This window comes from Poeciliopsis prolifica, unplaced genomic scaffold, assembly GCF_027474105.1.
Source record: "Poeciliopsis prolifica strain line A6 unplaced genomic scaffold, Auburn_PproV2 SCAFFOLD061, whole genome shotgun sequence".
NCBI classification, from domain to species: domain Eukaryota; kingdom Metazoa; phylum Chordata; class Actinopteri; order Cyprinodontiformes; family Poeciliidae; genus Poeciliopsis; species Poeciliopsis prolifica.
The window spans coordinates 612,597-640,162 of NW_026562436.1; the positions used below are offsets into that span (position 1 = coordinate 612,597).

The following is a 27,566-nucleotide window of genomic DNA, read 5'->3' on the forward strand; positions in this document are numbered from 1 at the left end:
GGTGTAGCATCTGCATCGAAGCGGGTGCTGAATCAGTCCGTTGTGGTGAAGGGAGAGCGGAGTCAAAAAGCGAAGCTCTTGATTTACTGATCGATCTTCATTCCTATCCTCATTTATGGTCATGACTGAAAGAACAAGGTCACTGATGCAAGCGGCCAAAATGGGTTTCTCTGCTGGCCTGGGAATGCCTTGGGATTCCTCCTGAGGAGCTGGAACAAGTGGCTGGAGAGAGGGAAGTTGCGGTGCTACCCCCACGACCCGACCCTGGATAAGTTGAAGAAGATGGATGGATATAGTGAGATGAGCTTGTGCTTTCTGTTCCTTTCTAGAAGTGATCACAACACATTTTATCACGTTGCAACAACAAATACCAAATGTATTTTCTCAGAGCATAATTGTGAAGTGGAAGGATTTATTTTTTGTGTAATCAGAATTGAGTCCACTGTGTATAAACTCACTAAGTATGAATGTAGCAGGTGTCTGAAGGCCTCATAGGTTTGCTAGAGCAAACAGCATCAATGAGACAGAGAACCCAGCAGCTTGGGTTCAAACTGTCTTTCAGAGCTTTGCTCTCTCCACCTAGTGGAGGGAACAGGGTGTGGCAGCTGGAAACCCACCAAAGCATGCTGAATGAAGAACAATATTAATCAGAGAAGCCATTGATGCCTACTGTGGAGGAGCTACAGAGATTCACCACTCAGGAGTTAACATTATCACCATTTATCACAACACACAAAGAATCCTTTATCTGTTAGTCTCTGTTTGTTCTTATCTCAAGTCATTATCCAGACTGACACCAACAGAGGTAAATGAACATTTGGACCTTTTTGTTTTGCATTTTATTGTGATTTATCGAGCAGAGGGCAGCAGCCTGTAGTGTTCAGCAGGGACAACTTTAGCCATCCTTGTGACTGGTTCTGTAGATGGAGCTGCCTTGGATAAAAAGGGTGTGACCATTAAAACTAAGAATTAAAAAAGGGAGGGGGGACAGGATGGAGGACTGCAATTACAATAATGCAACAGGAAGTGGACTAACAGATCCAAAGTGTGAGCCACAATTAATTAGTTTAGGCTACTTTTATACTGAAGATCTTTATAAACAATTTTTTGTTAAATTCCTCTGGTGAATATTACGTTTCCTCTTTGTTCCTTCTAACTTCACTACTTTGTAAAGAAGTACTTTCTCCTCTGCACCACATGGTACTGAATAAATACCCCAAAACCAATCAGCTGAACTGTGGCTACTCTTAACACCAGCGCTACCTTCTACTGTTTGCAATTTAAATCCTGGATATTGATTCCATCATTTGATAATTGTATATATTTGCTTTGCTTTCTTGTACTTTGCAGTACAAGAAAGCAAATAATTCATTTCTTTTTGAGTTTCTGAAAAACATCAGCAAGCTGCAGTCTTCACCAGGACAAACTTTTGTTACTCTGCCTTTTAATCTGTCCGTTCTGCATTTTCTTCCCATTGGTATAAAGGAATTGACAAAAATTGAGGACATTGCATAAAATTCAATGTGAGTTAAGGAAAGCACAAAGCAGGAGTGAACAGCTGAATCAACCAGGCTGAGCAGACGCGTTTGATGATTCACTGGAGGAGCATCAGAATGTCTTTAATGAAAGTGTGAAACGGCTTTTAGAGTTATTTCCTTTAAGGACAGCTGCAGCTGACGGTTAATTAGAAAAGCTAAACTTGTTGCCTGACAACATAACTTAAAATTGAAACTTGTTGCCATTGGTAACGAAGATCTGTTTTCCCTGGCTCTGGCATCAGCATCACCACGGTGGAAAACAGTCCAGCCATTTGCAGCATCGTCTGATGTCAGCTTTCAACTGCACAGATTCTGCAGTGATGCGTAGATCTGGAAGAGAAAAATCAATCCCAGAGTTAGAGGCCATGACTGGCCGGGGGGGAGGGGCTAATGCTCAGCTCCAGGTGCTGGTCCACCAGCTGTCTTCCTCCAGCAAACTTTCACTACAGCTGTCCATGATCTCACTGCTGGGTCATGTTATTCACATCCAGCCACAGTTTTCTTCACAGCTGCAAAAGAAAAGAAAAGAAAAGCTGCTGCTTTAACCTCCATAAGGAACAGCTTCAGAAGGTTTAGAGAAATGAACGTGGTCTTGGCTGAACAGCAACACTTGAAACTATCTGACCAGGTTTTATCAGATCAATTTTCTCTACTCAGCAAATAGGAATCCAGATTGCAGGACCAATGGAAGGAAGCCCACTGCATGAGAGATCCTCCATGAACGGACTCAGAATTCCTCTACACACTGCAACAGGATTCACCTCAAGAATCTTGAGGTGAACATAACCTTTTTCACATTCAGCGAGAACACTGTGGCTTGATTTAATAATGTGGAGCTGAGGTTGTGTTCACAGCTAAATGAAAAGCAATAAGGAACATATCTAGTTACTGTTGTGAGAAAGAACTTTTCTCTTTTGACCTGTGCAAAAACAAAATATGCACTGATAGTGAAATGGAGAACTGCAGTAAGTATTGACCAGAGCTGGTCAAACATCCAAACAAACGAATGAAGGCAGCAGATGGAGCCTGTAAAGACCAACTCGGGCATGAACTCTTACCAGAGCTGTGGAAAAAAGAGATTATTATCTTATTCTAAGACTGGAAAAGTCTTAGAATAATAATACAGCCAAATTTTATAGCTTTGTTTCAGACACTCAAAGACACTTCTGGAGAAGTTCAGCTGATTCTAACAGGCTGGAAGAACCCCCCCCATCCCAGAATGCTTTGTCTTTACAATATGCTTTTGTGATTTGTTTGCGGTTCCACCATGGCTGGATGTCAGAAATCCCTCCCAGTCCCGCCTGTGTTGAATAAAAACACAGTTCCTTCACAAATAAAAAGGAGTTTTATCAGTAGTAACTTCCTCTGACTTCACTTCCAATCTAATTGTTTCCACAGACAGTAGCTTCATTCAGAGTTTCTGCTGCACCACCTCTTTACCCCAAACTCAGAAGTGTTCTTTGTTTTTCACTCAGCCAGCAACTATGAAATGCTAAGAGAGGGAGAATTGGCACATCTGGATTCATGACTACACCCTGGGTCTCCAGTTTCACTTCCACCATTAGGAGCAGGAAAAGGGGGTTATGGACCTGAGACCTGCGAACGTTCACGGTTGATTTAGAGGGTTCGGCTGTGTAACGCCAGAATTCCATCTCATTCCTCACGGGTCTCTGCAGCCCTGTCAGACAGGCTGGAGGAAAAAAAAACTTTGTGCACACTGAAACAACCATTGTGCTCCAGTGCTGCACACACACCAGCAGCTGTGTGTATCGGCAGGAGAGGATTATAAAAAGGCTTCAGTGTTTGGCAGAGCTCCAGTCTGTGAAGATCCGTTACCCTGGGGGAGACGGGGAAGAGGCTTGGGGTGGCTGCTGCATGTCTGCTCCGTTACGACCTCAGACAAGAGGTGACAGAGTGACCTCTTCATTTCAGACAAAAGGGGGGGAACTCTGGTCTGTGTGTGTTCAGATGGAGATAAAATTCCTGAATAGAAACCAAAGGACCAAACAAATGTATAAAATGCATTGCAGAACAACATGATTGGTATCCATGGCAACTCCAGAGGTTTTCAGCTCCATCATGTTCTGGTTCAAAACACCCACTAAAAGGTTTGGAGGACTTTTGATCAGAACTCTGCTTCCCTGAATATTGGCCTGTCATCACCATCAAATGTGAGCTCATCTGTGCACCAGGTGACCCTACACCAACGTCATTGCCATTTATACCCATCCTATCGTCCTACCCTGGGTAACGGAGGCTCAGCAGGTAGGAGTTCAGCCTGTAACCGGTGGGTTGCTGGTTCAAACGTCTCCTGTTCAACTCATCATTGTGTTTTTGCCTTGTCTGCTGGTGGTGGTCAGAGGGTCCAGTGGTGCTGCGTTGCCTCTGTCAGTTTGCCTCAGGGCAGCTGTGGCTACAGTGTGGCTCACCACCATCAGTGTGTGAATGAATGACTGAAACCAGAGGACTTCAGAGTCCTCTGGATTAGATAAAGCAAGTACATCATTTACCCACCTTGATTTACTTCAAATAAGAAACTACCAAAAGTAAAGAGCTGCAAAAGATTACATCTATTTAAAACAGTCTTTCTAAATCCTGGTCCTCAGGGAATACTCTAGTCAGAATTCTATTCAATGAAACATTTCTACTTATTTAGAAGATGACATGTTTCACTGTTGGAAAATTTAGTTTTATGGATATGCTAACGGTCATAATGAAATGATGTCATTCAAGGGTGGACAAAATTGTTTGGGACACCAACCAATAAGAAGCAGCTTTGAACACCACTTAGCCAATCAACTGCTTGGGTCCCATACAACCTCTGACTTTATATAAATATATTTAAGCAAAGATTTGAAGCATAAATTAAGGTTAAATCTACCCAGAACATCCTATTGTTTTCAGCTGCCAATTATGTTTTAATAATGAAGATGTCCTGGTCGTACGTTAGACTAGTTTTAACCATATATTTGTTATTTTTCAGGAAACACCTCTTTTTCTGTATTTTTTTTAAATTATTATTATTATTATTATTTATAACAGAGTAGTTTCCCTTTCTAATTTCAGCAGAAAAGGGGGGAAATAACCATTAGGGGGCAAATGGTAATCATACAGAATCTTAAAAAGCTCAACTTTTTAAAATTTTCTCCATTTAATAATGAAATGTAAACCATAACTCAGCAAACTGTGACCTCATTTCGAAATGTAATCTGTGAGAAGCCGAGCTGCACAAAGAGCAAACAGGAGAATGTTCAGGAAGAGAAGGGAGCTAACAAAGAAACACAGAGGGTGGGTTACGAGGTAATGCATCCTAATTGCCGCCAGGCTGCTCTCTGCATGGGGCCCCGATTGAATTGTGAGTGGGACCAGTAATGGCTATGTTTATGTGCTCTTTGTCCTGCAGCAGGACAAATTTGTGTGTCTTGCTGCATGCTGCACCTCCACAGTGAGACAGTTCTCAGCTACGGGCAGCAGGATGGGTTGATATGTCTGATCAAAAAAGGCAGCTGTGGCGAAATGTCAGTAAAAACTAAGAAATAGTGTTGAAACTTTTTCAAAATCTTTCCTTTGAAGACATAGAACCTCCCAGAAGTCCTGGAGTTTGGAAGTGTTCCTGAAAATTCCTAGTTCCACATTCTTGTAGAAATGTTTCTACAGATCTTCAGTAAAAGGTCTGTGCTGACTGAGTGAGGGTTTACCCTGGTGAGGGAGCTCCAGCCTTGTGCCTGATGATACAAAGGAAGTTTTGATTTGAAAATATTTTTTTCTTTTCACTTCCTGCCTTTCAGAAATTATGAACATACACTCCCCTGCAGCTCATTCGGCCATACTCTACAGTTAAACATAACACGACATTTATCTTTATTTACATTTCCTACATATTCATTCAGACATACAAAAGTTTAGTTGTAAATTACCAAACTATAAATGTTGTTAATCTTAGATCATATAGTCTTAACATTAACCAGTTTTTAAAATGTAAATCTTCTCCCATTGTCTGCAGTAAATGAATTGAGTCATTTCCATGACAAAATACTTCAGCGGTATGTGCAAACATAAATTATGGAAATTTTACAAATATCAATAATATGCAAAAGAAACATCACTGCTTGAAGCACTGTACCTTGGGGAACTCCATATTTAGCCTGTTTGAATACCAACGTTTTTATTGAAATGTCCTGCAATTCTGTAGTTCACTCTTTACTATTATAGTTCAAGTATAATGCTACTCCTCTCCCAATATATCCTTATTTTCCCTTTATCATATTTGAAAATCAACAACTTGTCTCAGATCAGATATGCCTAAAACATATTCTACATTATCTGTAGTTGTTATTGTCTTTACAAATTTCATGAGTATAAAGTTGTCTATTCTTGTTCCTGTTCAAAATCTGCTCTGTTGTTCTCACAGAAAATTGTTTTTCTGAACTGAAATATTCGTATTTAAATTATTATATATTTTTTTGCTGTATTCGTTTTAAGAAACTTAAAGAAACAAACCTGCATTTACTGTAGCGACCTGTCTCCTACTTGCTGTTACTTCAGGCTACTTTCTTGGTGTTAGGCCTCACTATATAAGTTTATGAGGCCGAAGTGTGTGTGATTGAACATGCTGGCAACATGACACATTCATAGTCACGTAGGTCATAAGGTCAGAAAAATGTGCAACTGCTGCTTTAAACTCGAAAGGACATTTTTTCCCCATCTAAACTCCTCCTCTCCTTTCTTTGCCTCCTTCGCAAACAAACAGTGCCAACCTGTTGGCCCTGATGTGGGATCAGCTCAGTGATCTGTTCCTCAGCTCGTGCAGCCGTGGATCCTTCACTGTGCTGCTCTCAGATCAGTTCCCTCACCCTTACACTTTTTCCCTCCCCACGCGCGCTCTGATCCGACAGCAGCTCCACTCCGCAGTCTTTTCCTTCCACTTCCACTCTACTTCAGAGACGCCAACCAGGCTGGCTGTTCCCACGCCTCTGTACCCTTAGGACCAGCATCTGTACGGAAATAAACACGGATTAAATCATTGTTTTGGGGATTATGCTTTTTCCAAATCGGACTACAGATGCGGGAATTGAATCAGGAGTCTCGACTTTTTCCAGTAAAGTAACCGTGCAGCAGAAGTGGACGTAAACTTTTTTGGACTGGGCTCGGTCTTATAATGTCAGGGCTTCTGAGTGTGTTATGAGTGGCGTTTATGATATTTTTCCCCATTTCTTATGAGAGCTGTGTTTTATATGGACAGTTTTTCAAGTGGAAAAGACGAGAGAGAGACTTCCACATCTCAGGAATTCGACGCCAGGAATTGAAGGGTCCGTGAACGCCGCAGGTAGCTAGCTAACTTGCTCGAGACTTTTAGGATTGTTTCAATATCTCCTGATAGAGGTGAGAAACATAATAGGCCTAATTTTACTCAAACGAATGCTCTGCTCTGTTCGGCACACAGCTAACGTGAGCTAAATGCTCTGTGTGAGCTTTTCCAGGGTCGCATTTTGTTTAAACCAACTCGGGTCTAGTTCAGCCTCCACCATTAGCCTCCGCGGCTAACGTCCCAACATGCCGCAGCTGGGCAGAGACGGAGACGACCTGGGGGCTAACGATGAGATGATTGCCTTCAAAGACGAGGAGGAGAAACCCAATGTGTCCTCGGAGCGGGACTTGGATGATGTCAAGTCGTCCCTAGTCAACGAGTCGGAGACCACCAGCAGCTCTGACTCGGTGAGTTGAGCAGAGGTCCGTGAATGCTTCCCGCTGTGCTCCGGGTGTCTTCATGCTGCTGTGGCTCTGTGTGCAGGCAGACAGGCGCCCCAAGCCGCATCCAGATGCCGAGAGCAGGGCCAGGCACGGCCAGCTGTTCCAGGAAGGTAGGCAGCAGCATGGCATTCTGGGTTATGATGCTTCTAGTAATAAAAATTCTATGGGACTTCTTAATCAAAGAAATAGTTCATACAGTGTTAGATCAACAGTTATGAGCTGCAGTTTGAAATTTGAACTAAAACGTTGGGGATGCTAACAATTGTTTTGGCCATGAATTATTCTATCGATTATTGTGAGGATTAATAACGTAATTGAAATAAAATGGCCACATTTTGCAGAGTTTTAATTTAACTATTTATGGCCATTTACATAAGAGTAGACATGCATTAAAAAATATGCAAATAATTCATTTTTAAATAACAATAAACATGTGATTGACCAAAATGCAATAACAGCATTCCTTTAGTCAACGTTTGATGGCTTGTAGCAAAGAATGCATCTACAACTAAAAAATCCTTCTAGCATCAACATGTGAAGAGCTCAGGCCTTTCTGCTGGACTGAACATCAAAACAGAGTAGTGCTGATATGGTGGTTATCTTTTATTAATAATTGAATACCAAGAGGTGCTTAATAAGATAATTTTTTTTACAGAACTTGGAACTAGGTCAAGCAAAAACTGTTACTTGAGGAGTTTGGGGTTGGGCAGATGTATAGTTTTTCATCTTCAATGCAAACTATTTTTGTAAAGATTTTATTTAATTGCTGCTCTTGTTCATTCAGCAAATTACCTCTTTGAGTCTCTATAACTCAACAATTATTTAATAACTAAATTGTTTTACTATTGTTTCAATAATCAGTTATTTAATAAAATGTTTCAGCCCTAAATAACAAATGTCTGCTCACATTGTAGAACTTAGATATTCATGCAGAAGTTCCACATTTGGGCCTGTGCTTCTGACAGATTATTGGCATGGTTGGAGGTGGACCAGTCAGAACGGCAGATTGTTCCCTCATTAGCTCAGTGATCCTTGAAATATTTATATATATTTTTTGGTCAAAATTTTCTTTTATTTCAAGGTTGTCCCATACAGATGCAGTATGTGAATGCTGATGGAGGTCCTCACAAAATCTAAAATAAACATACACATGAGTTTAAGAACTGCTATCTTGAGTCTGTAAAGTCATCAGTTCATGGATTCACTTTTAAGTGCAGTAGCAATCAGATCAAATTTAGGGACATGCTTTGATAAGTAACAGTTCTCCATCTTGTAATTCCTGTGTTTTCTAGCTCTGCTGCTCACTTTCTCTCGAAACAAAGTGGCTTGAGCAGTCAGCCACTTTGTGCACCACAAACAGGAAATCAGCATCAGCTAGGAAAAGCCTGATTGGTACATCTCTAGTTTACACTTTTCTACTCTTCTTTGACATATCCTGTGACATGTGTGACTGTTGTACAATGCAGAGGTAATGAAAATAGATTTTGCCTTGAGAATCTTTTTGTCATTTTGTTCAGCCTTAAGCCTTCTGGGCCATATTGAAGGGCTTGAACCATCAACTCCTGCTGTTGCAACTATCTAGACATTCTTCCAAAAGAAAGTGTGAATCTCCTGATCGATCCAGATGTAGACAGTCAAAGCTCCCAGGATTGTTGATTATGAGCTAATTTCTGAACAAATCAGAACAGTTGAATAGGCTGCTGCATTTCTGAGGCAGCAAACACACAAGCCATTTAAAATTACTTCCACCTTTCCAGAAGGTTTGAAGTGATTCTACATAAGTGGGTGTAGTCATGGTGACAGAGTCATTACTTTTGGCTGAAACTGACAGCTTAGAAAACATTTTCAGCACAGCATCTCTGGTTAATTCTCAGATATCTGAAACATTAGAAGGAAGCGCTAGCATTTTGCATTCATTACCTAGAATGCAAAATGATGATTAAACATTCTTTCATGTTGTCATTGTCACTGAATTTCAATCCTAATTGACATTTTTTAATGTTTTTTTTTTTTCAAATATTCATTCTATAGTTAGTTAAACATGTAAATAACGTGGTTAGCAAAATTATTCATAGCTTTTGAACTTTTCTATATTTTGTCACATTTCAACCACAAACATCAATATTTCACTGGAATCAACACAAAGTAGTGTACAACTGTGAAGTGGAAAGAAAATGATGCATGATTCAAGACTTTTTCATTTAAAACAGGCTTAGGCTATAAAAGGATTTCCCAAGCTTTCAACATCTCACTGTTCAGTCCATCATCTGGAAATGGAAAGAGTCTGGAACAACTGTGACCCACCTGAACTTCCTGGCTGAACAAGCAGAACTCTGATCAGAGATACAGCTAAGAGGCTCATGGTGACTCTGGACTAAATGCAGAGATCCACAGCTCATAGGGGGAGTTTTTTCCACAGGACAACTACTAGTCATCACTGCACACATGAGGTCTTTATGGAAGAGAGGCAAGAAGAAAGCCATTGTTAAAAGAAAACCATATGAAGTTCATTTTGCAAGAAGTCATGTTGGACACAGCAAACGTGTGGAAGACGGAGCTTTGGTCAGAGCTAAAGACTAGCAGCTGCAACAGAAGCAGAACCTAGTTTCACAGAGGATTGAAACGGGGGCTGGATACTTCTACACACTGCACTTTTCGTTTTTTTATTTGTAAAAAATATTTTGAATCATAATTTTCTTTCTACTCCACAGTGGTAGATCATTTTGTGTTGGTCTTTCACATAAAATTCCAATAAAAAATATTTGTTTGTGGTTGTAATATGAGAAAATATAGAAAAGTTTAAGAGGTATGAATCCTTTTCCATTTCACTGTCTGCCCATCAGATATGGAATCAGTGTTTTTAATGGAGACTCAGTTTCCCAGACTCAGGTTCCCCCAGCTAAATGCTGATGTTGTTCCTCAGGGCCCCGGAAGCAGTATGACACGGGCCTCTTCCAGCCTTCTCCGTATGTGGGCTATCCCTTCTTCATGATCTCGGACCTTGGGAACCTCTGCAGCCCCTACATCACTAACGGAGCTCTGGCCCCAAGCGGCCGGACGGTAAGTCAGCACCAAACACTGATGGCCGACCATCAGAATGCCACCCTGCTTCTTTATGTGTCTTGCTTGATTGTTTGTTCATTATTTGTTGATGAATTCTAAAAATAATAATAATAATAATAAAAAAACATTTTCCATCACAGTTCAGTTAAACACTTTATTCATCCCAAAGGGAAGGTAAAGGCTGTCATGACTCAAAGGTTCTTCAAAGAGTTGCTGTGCAGGGACAGGATGTCTGCAGCAGGCAGTGTTACAACAAGTCTGAAGAGACCTCTTATTGAAGACTGTCAGTCTGACCTGCTACTTGTTCAATATCTGGACATCAGAGATAATATTCCACAGTGACATGTTCTGGATGACAGTGGAAGCTCTTATTGCAGTGTTTCTTGATTGTTTACATACATTTTCTGAAAGAATGCCTCATGCTCTCAGAATTCAACACACATATCAGAAACACACACACACGCCGACACAATGGGCAAAACCCTCCAATTCTCCTGCAAGATGAAACTTTACATTCAAAACAATGTTCTATCTTCTTAAAATTGTATTTTGTTTTCAGATTCACATACAGAGCCTCGTGTGATTAGACATAAGCACCAGTTGAAGACTGAGGTGCTTGGTGTAAAACACGTCTCCATTCATCATAATGACTGTGTTGCGTTTACTCCACATAGTACATGCAGGTGTGTTGTAAAATATTTTAGAATATAGCTTTTGGAACACACAAATACAGTGTAATAAATATATTTTATTTTTTCAACAAAAAACATTTGCACACCGTTCATATGAACTTTGTGCCATTGCAGGAAATTGTGTGTAGTGTTTTGAAAAAAAGTGTGATTTACAACTGCAATTTCAGTGTAAAGCATGGATTGTTGTCATTGTGTCTGAAGTACCACTATTTATGAGTAAACAATCAAGAAAAACTGTGACAGATAACCTTAAACCATGTGTGTAAACTTTCTGTTGCATTTTCACATTAAATCTTCATGAAACACCTGAGATTTGTGCAGGAAAAGAGCGGAACGTGAAGAAGTTTAAGAAGTTTAATGAGTTTGCGAGGCTCTGGTCATGTGTGGGTGTTCTGGCTCGGCTGTAGGCTCCTCAGGGACCTGCTGGTTAAACCTTATCAGAAACCGACACCACTAAAGGGCCGCTCAGGAAGCTGAAACCTGCAGTTGCTGCTTCATATTACAGGGATATTATATTTTAGCGAACTGAGGCCTCGGCACCACCGCCTGCAGGTCTGCTGTGTGTGCACGGTGTGTGTGTTTCTGACCCGCTTTGTAATAGTGGCGTGTTAGACAGGCCTGGACACAGCCTGCCTGCATGCCTGCATGCCTGCCTCTAGCAGGAATGAGCTCTGATTGCGTCTGATTCTCTGCTGCAGATTAGCTGCTGTAGCTGCCAGGTACCAAGCAGGATTTGCAGAGTGTTGCTCAATTTCCTGTCCCTACAGCGTTTTTGAGGATAAGCTTGGATTAGGGACCGCTGTCTGATGGTTTAATACATCTCTGCACCCAACCATGTTTAAATGTTGGCTCTGTGGAAGTGGGAGAAGTTTCAGGACATTTAATGTGAAGTGTTACAGCAAAGGAAAGTTTGAGGTGATGACCTCAGGGGAAAAGCTTAACTGAAGTTGTCAACTCACAGCTAAAGCCTCACATGACGCTGCATCTGAAGCCTTTAGACTCAGGGCTGAAGTCTGCCTTTCTTTGTCCTTTCCATGTTTGTTTTTGGAAGTCTTGCCTTTACTTATTTAAGCTACACATGCAGGTTAAACACTCAGCCCAGCTTCCTCACACAAACACCTGCATTCCTCAGTTTTGTAGCAGCCATCCTTTCTCTTTCTGGCTCATTGTTGTCCATCACAGAGTCTGAATGGTCGTTAAGCCCTCTGTGTACCCCAGTGGCAGCTACACAGGAGCTGCTGCTTTATCGGCCTGGTTTCTTTCATTTTGGGTGATCAACCATATGCCAAAACTTTCATGTGAACCTGTCTTACCCACCAATCTTTTCTACAACCACAACATTCTGAGAGAGCAGTGTATAACAATAGCCTGTCTGCTGTTGCCTACTTTGCTACTTTTTTCTATATCTAGTTCAGAAACAAATTTCTAAAGGCCAAAATCAGTCAAGCTCTTTAAATATTGGTGATCAGTCAGACCCAAGTGTATCCCTACTTTAATAATAGCAATCAGTCTGCTATCAATAGCTGTCCTGAACATGTCTAGATATTTGACAGAATATTCCTAAAGAAAAAGTCTTGAAAATGTTTTCTATTCATCTTTATTATTATGAACTGTATTTGTATATCACTTCAATAAATTATTTTTTTCTACTGTACCTTTTTCTCTCCCTCTCTAACTATCATAGATGTATGACTAAGTTTTGTATTACTGTGTTATGCAGCCATGGGGGACATTTCCCTCTGACAGCTGGACCAGAGAGGGGTGGCTGATTTGCTGCTTGGCAGGATCAGGGCACCAAGCTGGTGGGCCAAATCACGTTCATGAACTTCAGCACGTCAGACATCTTTGCTGCCTTGCAGACTTTTGTGTCATTTTTTTTCTGTGTGATGTGTGTCTGATTGAGGGAGTGTTTCTACTCCAGATAAGGATTGATTACTAAAGTAGTTGATTATTTCAGTAGTGGATTAATTGTTTCCATTGCTGACCTTCTTCTCGGCTGTTTTCTTGGTTCTGGTGTTGGTGATGGACCTTCAGCAGGCCCCTGTGGGACGTGATGACACGCTGTCACTTTCATTCATTCACTGAGGCCGTTGTTTCCTCTGAAGGCTACATTAAGCCTCAGAACCAGAGTTGTTCTGCTGTTTATCGGACCTTCGAAGAGAGGAGTCACTCTCTGCCTCCTCAGACTGTTGGGAGTGTTTATGGAGGATGAGGAGATGGACCGGCTATCTCAAGCAGAGTCTTTGTAAACAAACCTCTGCTGGTTGCTCGCTAGCTGAACTATAATACAGACTGTTTATTGTGCTGATGGGTGCAGGCAGGAAGCAGGAGGCGGCGTACAGAGACGACCTGTCTGCTCATTTCGCCCTCCTCCCATAACGCCCTGGCTCCTCCCCACAGCGCCGCAAGCCGCTGCAGCTCAGAGACTCATCCGTCTGCTCATGATTTAACCTGTAAACCTGCTCGTCACTTAAAATGCTGCCTCTTTAGAAAACATGCTGGTCACATGGTCATGCGTGGGAGAACAGGCGATGAGTCTTTATTCCAGATATTGTGGCTGAAAGCTAATGAACAAAATAACAATAATAATAGAATGTGACCAGCTGTAAATGGTTTTGGACTCTCAGTGAAATGATTCCTCCTCATTTTTCCACTCTGACCTCTGTTTTATCGTAGGTCATTGTTGCCTGATGCACACTTCCTTGTTTATGTTGCTTCACCGCAGCGACAGGCGACTAACAGCATAGCTAACAATGTTCCGCAGTATGTCAGAATTATTTGACATCTGATCTGATCTGTGAGTCACTTTTTTGTTGGTAGTTTTTTAGTGTTCTGCACAGAAAGTAAACGTGACCCTCACACCCCTAAAAATATTTTAGGCTAATAAACTTTGTTTAGAGTGAATTGCAAATCCAAAACATAACACAGGCCTATAAAACCATCTTTACTATAATACATGCAGTTTTTATTTGGGAGCTTGATGAAATTTTTGTTTTATTTTGACTGAGGCAAGCATTGAACATTTGCCTTTTAGCCAACTTGAATAAATCAGTCATACAGATTCGGGGGACCCAGGTCAGGTTACACAATGTGCTGCTCTTGGAATGGAGAGCAAACACAACTGATCCAGGGGCCACACTTTGGACACTCCTCATTTAGGGGCACTTGGTGGTAATCCCAGCCAGAGCTGACTCTCTTCTCCAGCCAGCTCCTCTCATGTTAGTGGTTGAACATAACCTCCAAATTTTTTTCAATAGTGACACCTTCCCAGAGTTTTTTTTAAATAGATTTGATATATATATTTTTTTTTCTAAAAATGAGAGATTTTAAATCTGCAAACATCTGTCCCACTCTGAACAATTGGTAAATTGTCTGTAGTTGTATATGGTCATGTGCTTTACCCAGAATGCCCTGCTCTACAGTCTGCCTCCTGTCTTTGGAGTGACCACCAAATATTATAATTATTACTATTTATTACCATTCTGTCTTGTAGTTAGGTTCAGGTTGAGGTTCCAGAAGAGGTTGCTGCTTCCTGCTTATAAATCTGTCACTTTTTCTGTTTCTGACTCCAGAGATGTTTCAGCTGCTTTCTGCTCCTGAGTGTGTTTAGATGCTTCCTCTCTGGCTTTGGTCTCTGAACTAATGACTCAATCCATCTTCAGGAAACACTCCATCATTAATGTCTGATGGACTTGCTCGAGGAAATTATTCTGACACTTGAGTCAAAAATTCACCACCCAAGGCAGATCAGGATTTCCCGGATTTTCCCCGAACTCCTGTAGCCGTTCTCAGCTGGCATCTCATTGGTTCGTTGAATAGAACCTGAGCTGTTTGCTGCTCATAAGCAGCAGTAATCCTAACAAGTTTCCCCTGAGCTCAGATCCATACCCGAGGCTCAGTAATGGGCTTGTATTGTGTGTATGTGTTTGTGTGCGTGTGTGTGTGTATGTTTGAATAGAGCAGTGTTGTGGTGTTTCCAGCAGCTGGATCCAGTTAGCGCTGATCCTCAGGTTCCTCTAAGCGCTGAAGCCGGGCCTGGGCCACAGACCAGCTGTGTGCAGGGGCCGGTCTTGTTGCTCTGGTGTGGGGGGAGGAGGTTTCGCTCATTCATGCCTAAATGTTTGTCTGACGTAGTTCCAGGCTGATGAGACTAACATGGTTTTTGGTGTTCTTATTTTGAGTTCTGCCTCCTAGTCATTAGTTCAGAGAATTGAATTTGATGCTGCTGCCTCAACAATTGACTCAAAAAAGATGACGCTCTCAACAGTCTTATCCTTGAAGGATCTTAGCTTCTTCAACAAGTCCAGTCTGTTGTCCAGATGAACACAGAGGTATTTGTATTCCTCCACTTCTTCTCCCATGATGGAAGTAGGGTTTGATATAACCCTCCATGCCTCCATGTCAGATGATACTCAGATGGAAATCCTTACTTTTTATTGATTAATTCCATTATCTCTGCCATGTACTCTCTGTGTAAAGTGCAAAATGTCTGCACTTAAAGGTCGCCTAGTGTTCAGGTGACCCCCAGTGATGATCTATACAGGTGGGCCATCCTGTTCAGTGTTTTAGTCGTAGTAATTTAACTACGACTAAAACAGAAAGAAAGAGGCAGGCACAGCCCTGCCTCTTTCACTTTTGTTGCTCTTGTTATTTGAGCTGATGACTCAAGCAGCTAAAATCTTCCTCTGTTACTTTCCAGCCATGGTGAAAGCTGTTGACTCATTTTCAAATCATAAATCAATATTCCAACATATATAAATAGCTGAAAGTGTCGGGTTAGCGTTAGAAGGCTTCCCTGCCTTGCTTTGGTTTATCTTCTGTCAGTCAGGGTCAAAGGTCACAGTTGAGAGCCTGTAGCCGTCACTCACAGCTGAAGAAGCACTAAAGGGCCTTTCAGCAGACCCATGTCCACCCTGCAGCCTGTTCATCAGGACCATCAGCTCTGAGTTCTTATCTGCAGGCAGCTTCCTGCTGTGGTGGCTCAGCATCGATGGGGGGGGCTGAGAGGGCAGTGGGGAATGTAAACAAGTGACAAATGAAGAGGAGAGGAGGACACTTAACCACCTTATCTTGTGTTAGAATCCCAGGGGGAATATTTGCTCCTCTTGAGGCTGGTCATTTAAATTTCCCATCTTGCCTTCTGCCTCTGCTTCCCACAGAATCGTCACCTTCCGAAAGTCTGCTTACCTCTGTTACTGGGAAGCCTGACAGACCCTTCCCTTTATGAAGGGGAAGAATAATATCTGAAAAGTGTGGTATGCATATATCGATATCTGAGTCGTAGTATTGGCCAAAGATGGTGATTAACTTAAAATGTTTTTTTTTAACAAATTCTCAAATGTACTGAATTACAACTTAATTTGATAACTTTGCACTAGTGCAGCTCACTTAAATGCATAAACATGTAAAAACAACTTTCATTTGTTCATTCAGTGCAGTTAGGAGTAAAACAGCCAATGTGAAATAAATAATAAAGAAACTATAACTGCTACAGAAACAACAGATGTTGTTGCTGAGAGCACAACGCATAGAATTATACTGAATAGATCTGCTCTGATGTATTGGACACATTGTCACTGATACCCATTCTACAATTGAGCTAGATAGAATCAGTGCATTTATACATTTATAAATGCATTTATACCAAAATACATGTTTTGGGAGTGTTGCTTCAGCTGTACTGATATAGAGACTGAAGGTTTTTCTATTTTTTCTTTGTAAAAGGAAAAATGAAGCTCAGTCAAAGTGGATGGAGAGCATCAATGGTTCAAGTCCTGCCATAGATCATGCACTGGATTTAGGTATAGACTTTGACTGAGCCATTCCAATAATGACTTTGTTTTTTGTTTTTGTTTTGTTTGGTTTTTTTGTCTGAACGTTGCTAAATATTGCAAGAAAGTTGCTGAGTTAGCAAAAGTGGAAGAACTGCAAATGTGCAGACGTGATCTGGTGGGCCAGTCTGTCACTCAAACTTTTCTCACAGTAGAGTACAAGAGGGCAGCTGCTGATTATAGACCTGAGATCTAGGTAGATAAGACCAGCTTCACATGCAAGTATCGGTTGATCACTCATCTACCAATATTAAGGATATCGGTGCCAATTTATCGGCTGGCCAATTTATATTGGTACACCCCAATTTTGTAGCTCTGTCTGTGAGCCAACAATGGATAAAATGGTCTGAATATAAAAGTGCACCACACCTTGACAATAAAACAGCTGACAGCAGCCTCTGTCTCCCCACAGTACCTGCCGTTTCAGTGGCCTCTCCTTGACATCCCAGGAAGAGCAACTATCAGAGATTCTGCTGCTCCCGCACACCTGGTAAGACTCTCCCTCTCTGCTACACACACACAGCATGTTGGGTTTCCCACATTTTTATGCTGCTGTAACAGCAGAGAGGATGTGGAATGTTCAACAAACATCATGCACAAATAAAACATTTACTTAATCATTAAACATTTACTTTAATCCAACATTGCAGTACTTCTTCACTGCCTGAAGAGGGCAGTAGATCTACTAACATGAACTGTTTATTTATCAATGAAGAGAAACGACTGAACTCTATCAGCAAAACAACTAGTGTGTTCAGTGTAATGATTCAACGACTTGCAAATATTCAACAATTTTTCATTTTTCCAATCATTTGAATTTTTCAGACCTCCTCCATTATTATTATTATTATTATTATTATTATTATTATTATTATTATTGTTATTATTATTATTATGATTATTATTATAGTCACAGTCATGATTAAGACATTTTTTTCCCCATCCAGATGTGTTTTTCTCTATTCCTCTCAGCTCATGTTGGTTCTGATCTCTGCAGTTCACCGGAAACGTCCCACATCCAGCAGTGGCTCTTAAACCCTGTACAAGTACAAAACAATATTTCTCAATCAAGTTTAATTAAGAAAAAAAAGTGGAATTGTTACTACTTTTTATGTCCTCTTTACAAACATAGTTTTTCTATCATCTGGTTGTTCAGATTGTTTAATAAAAATGAAAAATCAGTCCAGAAATTAGTCTGTTTTACAGTTTCACCTGTTTGACTGTAAACCAAGGTAGAGTGCAGTTAGTTGACAGAACGATCCACATCCTTCATCAGTGAGCCCCTTTTGTTCTTCCCCACTTCATCCTATTTGATGAAGCTTTAGAAAAGTTTTTCTGTGAAAAAAGTTCACACAACATTTGACGTTTTTCTGTAGAGAAGGCTGGATGTGTAGACAGAGCCAGGAGTCGTGTGATTGGGATGTGATGTGCTTCACTGACACAAACTGCTTTCATAAGTTCATAATTGATAATCACTATAATATTCTGCCATTCTATATGTCCAGATTTATGGACGCATGTCTCAGGTCAATGACATAATTAAAAATTTTACTTGACCATTCAGACAGTTAGCACTTTGAAACCTATCTGATGTGCATCCAATTTAGTTCCACATGTGGAAGTGGCACAGGTCAGATGTTTTTGGAGTGAAAAGATAAGAACTGGACCATTCAGACTGCGGTGAAAAAACAGCTTTGGATCACATTCACCTGATGTGTGAATGTAATAACTAGATTAATTCCACACAGATGGATGTTTCACATTAAAATTAGTTTTGCTGTTACTTCTCAATGTGAAATAAATAGAAAAGGTAGAGTGCAGTTAGTTGACAGAACGATCCACATCGTGGATGTGGATCGTTCTGTCAACTAATCCAAGCAATGTTGGATTATAAACACCATAAAATATTCCTGCATTCCTGCTCCCTACGTTCTTCCGATTTCCTGTTTCCCACTTCCTACTTTCTGCTTTCTCCTTCCTGCTTCCTACTTTCACTGAGACTGGATGTAGTGGAGCTGGAGTCTGGCAACAGCACGGACACTGAAGAGCAATGTTGGATTATAAACACCATAAAATATTCCTGCATTCCTGCTCCCTACGTTCTTCCGATTTCCTGTCTCCCACTTCCTACTTTCTGCTTTCTCCTTCCTGCTTCCTACTTTCTGCTGCCTGCTTCCTGCTGCCAAGTGTCTCTCAGATGAAATCCATTTGTGTTTAGTGAAAAGATTTGGATGTGAAGCAGGTTTTCTGGACTGCAGCTGTTTCACACCAGCAGTGTTAACCCGGTCAGTTCCAGATGATGCTGATGAATTGCTGTTGGTGTTGCAGCAGCAACTTGCTGAAACACCAACATGTTGAGTTTCCTCTGTCTCGTCTCCAGTCCAACAGCGTCCCTGTGGTGCAGCATCCCCACATGACCCATCTCCGCCCCCTGCTGTCCTACAGTCCAGAAGCCTTCTCCCCTCAGAGGGCGTCTCCTGGATTCTCTCCTGAGCCTGGTAAGTCGCTGCTGCCTACTTCCTGCATTCCTGCTCCCTACGTCCGTGGCCTGCTTTCCACTTGCTGCTGGCTTCTTCCGATTTCCTGTTTCCCACTTCCTACTTTCTGCTTTCTCCTTCCTGCTTCCTACTTTCTGCTGCCTGCTTCCTGCTGCCAAGTGTCAAGACACATCTGTACAATGTTGTCTCTCCTCTGTGACTCTGACTTGTTCTTCTATTTTTTTGAAGCAGGAATGTCGAGGAGCCCTCACACTGCCTGTTATCCTGTGTCTTCTGGAGGAATGACTCCCATCCCACACCCACTGGGCTGGCTGTGAGTAACACACACACACACACACACACACTCTTACACACATACAGGCCTTGTGATCCTGTCAGTGTTAACAATAAAGCATGCAATTGGACTGAATAGATCTTCCCTTTTGGATCGAACACATCATCACTGATACACAATGTAGAATAATTTTTTTAATATTGGAATTTATATTGTATTGGTGCGTCTCTATAAACACCATAAAATATTGTACTGAGTTTCTCTGTGCATGTAGCCCATCCCTCACTGTACTGCTGGTCGGAACAGAACAGAACCTGTGTGTGTTCAACCTGGATGTTAATGGTTCTCTCTGCCTGAATGAACGCATCACTGAGACTGGATGTAGTGGAGCTGGAGTCTGGCAACAGCACGGACACTGAAGAGCAGTGATCACATGGATACGATGTGTTCGCTGATCAGAAACGCATAGGATTTTTCTCTTTCTGTTGCCTTTTGCATTCGCCTCCAGTGTTTCAGCTGTAGGGGTCTCCATTCCAACACATCCATCTTTATCTTCATTACTGAGAATGTTGAGCACCACTTTGCTAATTATAGAGGGATTTTCAAAGGTTTCTGCATGCATTCAGTTCCTCCATTTAACTGCTGTTACACTGCCATGTCCTGTTACATGCCATCCATACCACCTTCCACATCCTGCTCCTCCACACCGCGGACTTCTGTTTCCACTGAACTCGTTAAACCTGTTGGACATGCAGAGATTCCTCAGCAGAGTGTGTTCGTGCAAACCAACACATCGACCTGCTGCTACTTTGATGTGCGACTCAGAAGTCTGAAGCTAACTGAACTGTGTGTATGTATGTGTGTGTTTCTGTCTGCAGGCCGGGGCAGCCCATGTATCCCATTGCGGGGGGGTTCTCCCCTGCGGCTCTAGCCATGAATGCCTCCATGTCCAGGTATGAACTGTAAGCTTCTGATTGATGCTGGATTAATCTGTACTACTTCTCTTAGTTTGTTTCAGGTTTATCTCTCTAAATCATGTCTGATAGAGACTAGAGTTGGACTCCCAGCAGCTTTTACACAAAACCTGGACTTCTATCTCTAGCATTTATCTAGTTGTTTACAATTCCACTAGATCTGATCCAGCAGATTAACTGGATCTGCTGTAGTGTTAAATGTCTGCCACTAGAGGTCACCATAAATGTTGACAGTACAACATCCACATTGCTGCACAAAGGTCAAGTAATATTTATTCTTTTTCTAAATCATTTTCTGAGAAATAACTACATATTTGGTGCATATCTACTTAGAACAGAGGCTGACTATTAATCTCCAAAGATCTCTTTGTCATTTATCTTAAGCACACAGTCTGCACTGTATCTTGTTTTTTTCTGTTGCTGGTTAAAAAAAAAACAGCTGATATTTATAATAACTACCCCCTTGACTGAATTTCATAAGATAATTTTGTGTAAAGATGATTTAAAACTCTCCGGGTTTTAAAAACATCTAGAGAATCTAGATCTCTTGATGTTTCAAAGAGATCTCGATTCAAACTCTCTCAGATGTCCACCTGCAGCGATAAATGAAGTTCCAATCCAGGTCCAGGTTTGTCCAGGTTTGCCTCTGGGCGGTTTTCACCACTCGGGTCAGGTCGTTTTTGTCATGGACTGTGCCGTTGCACCCGGTCGTACTGAGGCAGGAGTATGAGATGATGTGAGATTCTAGTCAAGAGCCTAGCAGCAGCATTTTGAACAGACTGGTGCTGGTCCAGGGATGTTCTGTTGAACATATGTAGAGTGCATTATAGAAATTCAGATGAAAGCAAACAGACCCAAGTTTAACAGTATTTCTCAATTAACAGCAACAGAACGAAATCAGAGATCTCACATGATTTCCAAGCTTAAAACCGGAGTCAAAGGTCATCCTAAGATTTTGCCAAAACACCAGGAGGCCCAATGATCTGCTTTGTCTCTACAAATATAATTATCAGTAGGAGATATATTTAAAAAATGACTATATGGGAGCAGATAGAACAATGATCCCAAAACAGGACCCTGTGTTCAGTCTGCAAGTATGAAGACAGCTGGTCAGCTGCATCCCTAACATAATCAGTACAGAACATTTCAATAATATTCCTACAATAATAAACTGAATTCATGAATTTGCCAGATTATTTCATGTTCAACTTCCTCCCTATCTCTGAACTGTGATTGTTCCTTCCTGTTTCACATGGTTGCACACATTTTGGAGTCAGTAAACTGACACCCACCTCTTAGTGTCAGTTAAGTGCACTCTGCAGCAGGTAGCCTAATGAAACAGGACCTGCAAATTGTGGGTAGGTTGAGCCTGCTTGATAGTCAAAGGTTCAGTCAGCTGGACTGAGTGTTGCTGGACTCTACATTCATAATGTTTTTGAGTGGAAGAATTTACTGATGGATGAGTCATCATAACTCCTCAGTGACGGCTGGTTTGTTTTGCTGTTAGGACACCATGATGATAACCATCTCCATCAGGTTTTATGTGGCAGTTTGCCATAGTTCTGGGCCGGTCCAGACATCAGGCTGAGTCACAGCTACTGAAAGGTTCTTTGTGTTCCGGGTATGGTTTAGAACAAAACTGAACCATGAAGTTCTGCCGGTCCTACTGCGTTCTAGCTGTGCTCTTGTTTATCAATTAATAAGTGAACAGCCTTCTCAAAAAACAAAATGCGTAATTTAATGATGTTATGATGGTGTAGTTTACCACTCGTGCAATGATGAGGTCAGCAGGGTTTGATGGAACACTGAATGCTTCCTTGCAGTCTGGTGTCAAGCGGCTTCTCACCACGTTTGGTTCCGGCCCCCCAGACGTCGGTTCCCCATCCGGCTATTGTTCCCGTAGCAGTGAAGCAGGAGCCTGGAGCCAGTCACATCCAGCAGCCTGGGTAACAACAACCACACTCTTTGCAATGTTGGGCTGAGTGGCAAATCCGTTGTATCCAACTGGTGAATTCTCCGTTTTTGAAGATTTCATTTTTTAGAAACTCTAGGTGTTGTTTCCACCAGTGCATTCATTAGATTCCCATCATTAAAAGTGATGTCAGCTCACCCAAAGCAGCCATCTTGTTTGACATCTTGTTTGATGTCAAACAAGTTTTTGTTTGATGTATCTTACAGTTTCTGTTTATCTCTACTCTGAATTCAGGTCAACCCACAGAAGAAATGTCTAAAATTAAAACCAATTTTAAAAATATTTTATGGCCTTCGTAGTTTCTTTTCAAACAGGCAGTCATATGTAAAATTAACTTTTTAACATGCCATAATGTTATTCCCTCATCAAAACACACCTGAGGTGTTGCCTTGTTTCTTTCATTCTTGTTGGAGAAATTCTCTAATTCCCATTCAGCTCTGCTAAATGCCTGGATGGACCAAGCTCTGTTTTTGAGGCACAGCTCCTCCTCAGGGCTGTAGTTTCTAAGATTCCACCTCACAGAGCAGCTCTCCCCCACTCATCTCCTTAAGACTAGCCACCATCAATTAGCAATCACCTGGTGGAACTGCCCATCTATTGAGCTCATATGAGCTACTTCTCAGTGCATCGCTGTTGAAAACTTTCAAAGGTTTAAGAGGAGCCATGTTGTGATGACTTCCTGAAGTCAGAGTTCAAGAAAGAGGAACTCTGATGTTTCCTCCTCTGATCCCCTGCAGGAAGCCCCCCTCCACCTCCGAGCATGACCAGGAAGAGGAGCGGAAGCCCCACATCAAGAAGCCGCTCAACGCCTTCATGCTCTACATGAGGGAGGAGAGGCCCAAAGTTGTGTCTCAGTGCAAAGTGAAGGAGAGTGCCACCATCAACCAGATCCTGGGCCAGCGGGTCAGTCGCTTTGTTACTAGACATTATCCATAGCAAAAAAACTCCTTCGGGTAACTTGTACCAAATGTAATGGTCAGCTGGTAGGCACCATTCGGGTGTGTGTGTGTGTGTATGCTAAGTTAATTACCCTCTGCTACCATGTGTACACAGTGGCATTCTCTGTCAAAAGAGGAACAAGCCAAATATTATGATTTGGCTCGCAAAGAGAGACTGCTGCACTCAAAGCTGTACCCCAACTGGTCAGCTAGAGACAACTATGTGAGTAGACTGACTGACTGCTGAACACACACCATCACTGTTGAACACACACCATCACATTACCGCACCTGACTCATGTCTGTGCAGGGGAAGAAGAAGAAGAGGAAGAGGGTGAAGAGTGAAACTCAGTTGGAAGGTGAGATGACATATTGCTAAGTTATTCAGTTATTGTATGTTGTAGAACATGGCTATAGTGATCAGCTGTCTGTTTGGGGTTTGTAAGTTATGGAGGAACTGTGTTCCACTGCAGACACAGGAAGTTAATTGGAACATTTTTATTTAAATATGAACCACCTTAGTTTTTGTTCCTATGAAATGGTACAAATCTAGTTTTATTTTCTTCCCAACTGGTTAAACTAAAGTCTTGTTGCTTTTAAATAGGCATCAAGCAGAAATCAAACAAAAAGATGAGAAGTTTTAAACCTGAGTCAGGGAGGCTCCTCATCCAGCACAGCTTTTGTTCTGTCTGTAAGCACCAAACCAGTGCAGCAGCTGCAGACCTCTCACTTTCCCCAGACATTTATGGGTTTTGTGTTCATGTTAGTGACAGGATCTTTGGCACCTCCATCACACAGAAACACATCTATCAGTTATGTACTGCCATGATGTGCTTGTTGTGGCCAAGATGATAGGAAATTTATTTCCAGGTTTGCCTGATCTGTTCAATCTAGTTGCATCAGTCTCCACTCCACCTGTATGCATACACCCACCGAAAAATCTGTTGAACTCCATTTATCACATCAGTTATTATAAGGATGCTTATTGGTCCCCAGAAAAATAATACAAACCTGAACATTATCATTATCAGCAGACTGGAGTTCTGAAGAGGACTGGTATGAATGATGGAGCCTCAGCTTAATTGACAATTTAAAACAAGCTACTTCCTGAATCAGTCATCCAGTTATAAATGAATCATGTAGGAGCTGCTGTAACCTGGATCTGACCTGAGGTTCCAGCTTCAGCTCTCTTTCTCTCTCTTTCTTTTCTCACACTCTGTATTGTGTATGTCTGTGTGTTTATGTGCCGCAGTTGCTGCAGCAGCAGACGACTTCCCTGCACAGCTAAAGAAACCTCGAGAGGAGACTCCACACACACACACTCCGCTAACACAAGCTTCACACACACGCCCTCACCTGACGCATACACACACAGTGTCTCATCTGACACACACCCAGCTGTCCCAGGCCAGCCCTGCCTCCTCCCTGGACTCCCCGGCGACCCCCACCACGGCGCTGGCCTCGCCCGCCGGCCCGGCTGCCACACACACCGAGCACACACACTCCTCCTACAGCCACAGCGGACACGGCTCCCCCTATGGTGAGCAACTGCAGCCACTGTCCCTCACCACCAAGCCCCCTCGCACCACCCACTCAGTGGGCCGCAATACCATCACCCCAGGACCCTCCTCCACAGACACACCCACCTCCCCCCCTCCAGGAGCTCCCCTGGGCCACTGTCTCACCCCTTCTTTCTTCCCCCTCCCTCCTCCTCCCACTGATGAGTTGTCTCCTCTGAACAGCCAATCAGCTCTGAGGATCTGAAACATGAAATGTGCCTCTTTCTACATGCTGTAAATAAGCTTTTTTATTTTTTAGTTTTTACTTTTTATAGATTTGTCATATTTTATACCAGTATGAAAAGGACATATTTGGTCAATATTTGACTGCATCTAAAATCTGTATTTTTGACTATTTCACTTTTTCTACTTTCTTACTTGGAGGAAACAGGTTTTATGTGAAGTTGAGGTTTGAGATTTTTTTTTCCATTTTGTAGTGCTTCATGTTAAGCTAGTTGATGGTTCTTCATGTTAATAAATTCACACAGAATACAAACATGCTCTCATTATTTAGCCAATAAAAAATCACTTCATTTTGCTAATCGTAACTAAAAGAGGAAAGGCGACTTTGTTAGGGGGAGTCTATCAGAGAAAAGCAAACTGGATGAACAACCAATGAGATATTAAAGCAACAATGAACCTATCACTTTTTGGATTGAGAAGGATACTGGAGTACCCAGAGAGAACCCAAGAATCCACTGGTAGAGCATGCTAACTATGAACCTGAATCTTAAGCGTTAAACCCAAACTTCAGCTTCTTCTGTCACCAGCTTCAACTGCAGGCCTCTATGTAGCATCTGTAAAGATCTATGCTTCTATGGAGACAACCTGTAGTCTATTTCCAGTCTGTTAATTAAATCAGGACATGGTTAAACCTGTCACAATAAGCAATAAATCAGTCATATGATTCATTAAAATGGGCTGAACAATTTGTATATTCATATTTCTATGTTTTCTTTGTCTCTGCCAGAGAGACTGGATGACGAAGGCTTTCACTCCGGAGCATCGGTCTCAACTTAACCCTACCCCATACGTTTCCTTAGCATAAGGGGGAGTGAACTTTGACCTCCATTACTACATGACCTCATACCAGACTAGCCCAGTAAGGAGGAGCAGGCCACTTTTTATTTACAAAAGTCCCCATCTGAGACACCGGCTCCAAAGAGAAAAATCTGAGTGGCTGAGTAAAAATCTAGATTTAAATTCAATACATGCATTTTAGTTTGACATTTGACACACACACATGCACACACCTACACACACATGCACATTCAAAAACCTTAAAACATTGCTATAAAACAGAGTTTGCCAAAATCTCTGGCTTAGGGTGATGCTAAAGATGCATGGACAATTACTAAATTTGTCCAGAGTGGAACAACTAGTCCCAACTGGTTTAAGAGGAAATTTATTTTTCCCACAGAACCTGCTGGCTTTGGGTGTTTTTATTTATTTATTTGTTCATGTTGGCTTTATCCCAAAATTAACATTTGTTTAACATTACTTTAAGTGAGACAAATAAAGAAAAATCAGAAGAGATCTGTAAGCAATAAACACCTTTTCAAAGCACCGACCCATTTCCTGACAGACCATAAATGAATTAATGCTTACAGGTGAAGAGCGACTCATGCTGTTGTGTAAAATGTCTGGTCTCGTTTATCGGAGCACGCTGAAGGAAAGAGACACTTCCGTAATTCAAACAACTCAGGAGCAGAATCCATACAAGGAAGTAGGCGGAAATAAATGCGTGTTCACAGATTTCCTTGACTGATTTGGTTTGGCTCCAGACAAGAGGAGAACCAGTTCAGATGGATGATGCCATGCTTGGGTTGAACGAGGCCAGGGACGTGTTTGATGAGCAGGTGAAGCTTGAAACGAAGGCTGTCTCTCAGAATGGTAATCAGAAGATCAGGAACCTAAAACCAAGACTTTCCCTCACAATAATATTTTCTGGAATCCTCCCAAAAAGTAAAAAACATAATTCTTATGTGGTAGAATCAATCGGAGCTACACAACAACGTTAGTCATATATTTAGAAGGGTTTTAGAATCCTGGCTCAAAATCATCTCTTTTCCTATTGAACATCTATTCAGTTGTATTATCTATTTGTTGAATATCTTGAAATAGATTGAGTATTTGATGTGGATGTGGAAAAAATTCAATATTCAAATATTCTATTTTAGAATTATGTAATTTATTTCTAGTTGTTGGACTTGGCAAAGAGCCAGACAGGACCTTTTATAAACCCTGGGATGGTTCTTAATGAAAGAACGACAGAATCTCTGAAAGAAGTTCAGTTGCTACATTTCTCCAACATGGATCAGAGGCAAAATTGGTCATCATCATTCTGTTTCATTCAACAGACAATCAGTGTGATAGATTCCTGGACTTTCAGAGCTAAAATCAACTCTTCTGCTCCAGCTAACAGCTGGGCTGAGCCAGTCTGGAATCTCACAGCCACTTCATTCCTTCCCCTCCA

General features: G+C 41.6%; 1 protein-coding gene across 4 annotated transcripts; it reads left to right on the forward strand.

The window, feature by feature from the left end:
* Positions 1–6,394: 6,394 nt before the first annotated feature.
* LOC129379828 (transcription factor 7-like 1-B) lies at positions 6,395–26,650 on the forward strand. Of its 4 annotated transcripts, none has more exons than XM_055060728.1 (13): positions 6,395–6,920; positions 7,010–7,253; positions 7,330–7,399; positions 10,213–10,349; positions 17,288–17,365; positions 19,256–19,373; positions 19,602–19,686; positions 20,526–20,600; positions 22,445–22,567; positions 23,331–23,496; positions 23,647–23,754; positions 23,842–23,890; positions 24,784–26,650. In XM_055060728.1, the coding sequence occupies exons 2-13, from the start codon at positions 7,092–7,094 to the stop codon at positions 25,293–25,295; spliced, it is 1,683 nt and encodes a 560-aa protein (XP_054916703.1). In that variant the 5' UTR covers positions 6,395–6,920; positions 7,010–7,091; the 3' UTR covers positions 25,296–26,650. The 4 variants fall into 4 exon arrangements, with proteins under 4 accessions (XP_054916703.1, XP_054916702.1, XP_054916704.1 ...); XM_055060727.1 differs by having other exon boundaries at positions 7,019–7,253; XM_055060729.1 differs by having other exon boundaries at positions 6,395–6,864; positions 7,019–7,253.
* Positions 26,651–27,566: the final 916 nt, after the last annotated feature.